Raw genomic sequence first — 4,668 nt, forward strand, 5'->3', positions numbered from 1 at the left:
ACTTGCCTAGCAAGCCCAAGGCCCTGGGTTCGGTCCTCAGCTCCGGAAAAACAAAACAAAACAAAAAATTGCCAAGTTTTTAACAAGGAGGTGGTCTCCAGTTATGAGCTTGATGCAGGGGCCAGTGAGTCAGCAGCACCTTCTGGGCTCAGATCATGCCCTAGTCCCACAGCCCTAAGTTTCTGTGGGGCAGAGGCTAGAAGGCAGGTCTGGCACACTCCAGGCAAGTACGTTAGCCCTGAGCACATCCCCTGACCAAAGACTGGAGATCTGAGCTGATTACCTGTGCTGAGATAAGGGTGCTAAAGGTTCTGAAGTCTTTAAACCAGAAAGGGGGGTGAGTGGTTTAGCACTAGGGGCATAGGTATATTGGATAAAGAGGTGTGGGGGTGCACAATTGTAATCCTTGCACTTTAGGGGTGGAGGCAGAAGGACCAGGAGTGCGGCCATTCTGGGCTGCAGGAAATCCTGTCTCAACAGTAGCCCGGCATGGCAACACACGCCTTTAGTCCCAGCACTCAAGAGACAGAGGCAGGCAGATCCCTGTGAGTTCCAGTCCAGCCAGGGCTACACAGTGAGGAAGAGTAACAAGAGACCTGGGTCCCCCTCAGAAGAGGTTTGTGGGACAGGCTGACGCTGAAGGTCAGGGATTCACTTTGAATTCTAAACAAGTTTTATTTATGAGTTGAAGGAATGGTTCAGTGGGTAAGCAAACATACTGGCAGGGGAGCCTGACAACCTCAGTGTATTCACCAGGACTCACTTGGTAGAAGAAGAAAACTGGCACCCCAGAGTTGTTCAGTGACCTCAAGCTCACTCATGGGCTGTGAGCGGTGGCGCACACCTTTAATCCCAGCACAAAGGCAGAGCAAGAGGAGCTCGGTGAGTTCCAGGACAGCCAGAGCTACCCAGAGAAGCCAACAACAACAACAACAACAAAGAATGAACGCCACCAACTCACTTTAATTGAGCATCTGCAGTGTCCCAGACCTGTGCACCCCAGTTAGTCCACACGATGGCCTGGGTTCTTGGTCCCTGTTACAGTTGAGGGCACTGAGGAGAGCAGGATGTAACCCAAGGTCACAGAGCTTCCAGCAGTGAGACTGCAGTTCACTTAGAAGACAGTGGTCCCCAGAGCCTGAGCTCCTAACCAGGCGCTTTGCTAGAATATTGAGGGCAAAGCTAAGGCTGGAAAAATCCAGGCCTCTGACACCTCCAGGGCTGTCCTGTTTCTCTCTTTTCTTCATTTCTTTTCTTTTTTTTTTTTTTTTTTTTTTTTTTGCTCCTAGGCTGAGGATGTAGCTCAGTTGGTACAGTGCTTGCCTGGAACGTACAAGGATCTGTGTTCCATCCCTAGCACTACCTACACCAGGCATGGTGACTCATACTTGTAATCCAAGAACTCAGGAGGTGGAAACAGGGGGGTCAGGAGTTCAAGATCATCCTCTGACACATTTGAGACCAGTCTGGGCTACATAAGATCCTGTCTAAAACAACACAACGAAAGTCTGGTGTAGTGAAATAATATTTACTATCAATCTTTTTTTTCTTTGTGTCTCTGGGTAGTATATGTGTGTGAGGGACTTACGGGGGGGGGGGGCAGAAGTTTACATCAGGTATCTTTCTCTGTCATTCTCTACCTTTAATTTTTTTTCTTTTTTGAGAGGAACTAGCTGTGTAGACCAGGCTGGTCTCAACCTAACAAAGATTTCCTCTGACTGTAGCTCTTGAGCACTGAGATTAAAAACATGTGCCACCATGCCTGGCTTCACCTTTTTAGATTTTCAAATTACATTTATTCATTTGTTTGTTTGTTTGTGTGTGTGTATTCTTGAGAGCCGGAGTGTGAGCGCCACAGCGCATGTGTAGCAGAGAGAGGACACCCTGTGGGAGTCAGTTCTCTCCTTCCACTATATGAGTCCCAGGGATCAAACTCAGGTTGTCAGTCTTGGCAAATGCCTTTACCCACTCAGCCATTTTGACAGCCTTCACCTTCCTGAGACAGGGCCTCTCACTGAACCAGGAGCTCACCAGTGCAACTTAACTAGGAGGCCAGAAGGCCCCAGGGAGGCTCCTGTCTCTCCCTGGTGTTGGGATGACAGTGTGTGCTGCACATCCACCTTTCTCCATGGGCCTCAGGGAGCCAAACTCAGATCCTGTTCAGCAAGCACTTTATGAATGAGCTGTCTCCCCAGCCCCTATGGGTCGTGGTTTTTATGTGTCACCTTGTAAAGTGTCCAGAGCTCTTGTCACCTTGTAAAACTGAAAGTCTGTAGCCATTAAACAAGCTGTCCACTGTTCCAGCCCACTGCCTTACCCAACTTCACTCTGGTATTTATGATCTGGCAGTTCCAGGTTGAAGGTGTTCTGTGCTCCGCTCTGCTGTGGAAGCATCTTCGCTTAATGTCAACAAGTTGAGTGGTCCAGATGGCCAAGGCCAAGTTCAGAGGAGGCCGAGGTCCCCAAGGGTAGGCTGCCTGTAGAGTGAGGAGGGAAGACAGTAGGAGCTAGTCCAGCACTCCGGAGGATTATGAGTTTGAGGCCAGCCTGGGCTATCTAGTCCCACGGGGTGAGGAGACAACAGGGAAATGACTCAGAGATGTTTGGTCTTTGTGGCCTGCCCTTTGGTTTATGACAGTCACCTCAGCAGAGCTGACCTTTGCCTCCATCTTAAGAGAGGAGGCACCGGGCCATCTCACATAGTGGCTTACAGAGCACTTATAGCCTCCAGAACCATGGGGACCAGCCTGCGCAGTCGGTCCTTTCGAGAACCCCGGTCCTGCTACAGGAAGCTCCATGAGTCCCAGGGGAGGTCCCTGGAGGGCCGACTCCACCGGGCACTGAGCCTCAGACAGGGCCGTGAGAAGTCCCGGTCGCAGGGCCTTGACGGCACAGAAGGGCTGGAGGTCCCTGTTCAGGAGCGACCGCCAGGGACCCTGGGAGACACGGAGCAGCTGATCCAAACCCAGAGAGAAGGCAGCCAGCGGTGGCTGAGGCAATACCAACAGGTGCGGCTTCAAACTGAGTTATCAGTTCTCTGGGGGACGGTGGGGACCCAGGGCAGCGAAGGGTTAAGAGCACAGCTGCCCTGAAGAAAGCCAAGCAAAATACCGGGGGGGGGGGGGGGGGGGGGGGGGGGGGGGGGGGGGGGGGGGGGGGGGGGGGCTTGAACGCATTCTGAAAGCAGCTGTCTGGAGGAAGGATGGAATGGGGCCTGGGTGGGGTATGGTCAGAACTCTGTGTGTCTGAGATAGGGTCTCACTCTAGCTCAGAGTGGCCTGGAACTCTTGATCCTGAGTGCTGGGAATACAGGCATGTACCACCATGCCAGCCTTTCAGAGCTGTATTGAGATAGTAATGGAATACTATGTTGGACTGGACGGGTGACTAGAGCAGGAGGCAAGATTGGCCAGTGCAACTTCTGGCAAGTTACTGTCTGCTCTCTGACCAGGGAAGAAGAGTAGACTCCCCCACCCCTCCTGGCCTTGCCTCCCAGGGGGAAGAGTCCCCCCTCCCGCAGGAGCTTAGCCTCTCTTTCATGGATCTACCCCCACCTGGTGGCTGTGAGTGGAACAGCACCTGAAGCCCACTATGTTGTCTTTTCCAGCAGGTGAGGAGAAGGTGGGAGAGCTTTGTGGCCAGCTTCCCTAGTGTGACCCTGAATCGACCCACCTCCCCAGAGACCTTGTTGGACACCAACAGCTAGAGCTGCTGTGATCGTTCCTCACGCCACCGGCCGGACTCCTGTGTTTCCTCATCTGCTCCTTCATGGCTTTCTGTGCTCTGCACTGCTCCGGCCTTTGTCATGTGACCCGCGGAGGTCTCTGTCACTAGATCACTCAAGGCCTTGTGTGGCTGCCCTCCTTGGTTTGGGCAGCTAGCTCTCAGCAAAGACCTCTATAGAGCTGAGGAGAAGGCACTCGGCTCTCTGCCTCCTGGGCCGACAGGTATGAAGGTCTTAGGGACCCACAGAGAAATGAGAGTTATCAACAACACTCTTGACCCCACACAGACCAGCCACCCACTTCTAGGACAGAGTTCAGTGAAGCCAAACGCGGCTGAGAATTTCTTGAATATCGCCTGCTCACAGGACCAAGCTCCACCTTGGTCCGCTAGTGACAAGCCAAGACCCCCGATCTCCCTCACAGACAGTGAGCCTCCAAAGGCTAGGACCGTGTCTGGACTGTCCTCACTAAGGCTGCTGTATGCCTGAGAAGCCCACACACGCACATTGCTGCCTTGGGCCTCATTGTATTCTGATGAAGGAAGCAGGGAAGTCTTCCCTCCCTGTGTGACAGAGGGTAACAGAGGCCCAGAGAAGGGAAGAGACCTTCTGCCTACACACACACACCCAGTACCTGACACTGGGGCTGAACACATTAATAAAGCCACTGAACTGAGGAAATTATTTGCCTAGTGACTAACACGTAGGCTCTGAACCTCTCCCAACTCCTGTGAAACAGGAGTCCAGAGTCCAAGGTCTCACTCTGAGAGGGCAAAGGGATCTCCTAGGGCCACACAGGGAGAGGGTCTGAGCTCTTTGAAAGGTATCAGGCCTTCTGGTGGGTCTGTGAGTTCTTCAGGTTCCAGCCTGATGTCTTGGCACAGGGTCCACTGAGGGCTTGGCTAGGTCCAGGAGATACAGTGATAGGTTCCTTGTTTTCTCAG

General features: G+C 52.8%; 1 protein-coding gene across 2 annotated transcripts; it reads left to right on the forward strand.

Moving 5' to 3' along the window:
- Positions 1 to 1,368: 1,368 nt before the first annotated feature.
- On the forward strand, positions 1,369 to 4,391 carry CUNH11orf86 (chromosome unknown C11orf86 homolog). Of its 2 annotated transcripts, none has more exons than XM_052713150.1 (2): positions 1,369 to 3,008; positions 3,608 to 4,391. In XM_052713150.1, the coding sequence occupies exons 1-2, from the start codon at positions 2,589 to 2,591 to the stop codon at positions 3,704 to 3,706; spliced, it is 519 nt and encodes a 172-aa protein (XP_052569110.1). In that variant the 5' UTR covers positions 1,369 to 2,588; the 3' UTR covers positions 3,707 to 4,391. The 2 variants fall into 2 exon arrangements, with proteins under 2 accessions (XP_052569110.1, XP_052569111.1); XM_052713151.1 differs by having other exon boundaries at positions 3,611 to 4,391.
- Positions 4,392 to 4,668: the final 277 nt, after the last annotated feature.

Source organism: Peromyscus californicus, unplaced genomic scaffold, assembly GCF_007827085.1.
Source record: "Peromyscus californicus insignis strain IS unplaced genomic scaffold, ASM782708v3 Scaffold_4__1_contigs__length_199733344, whole genome shotgun sequence".
Taxonomy (NCBI): Eukaryota; Metazoa; Chordata; class Mammalia; order Rodentia; family Cricetidae; genus Peromyscus; species Peromyscus californicus.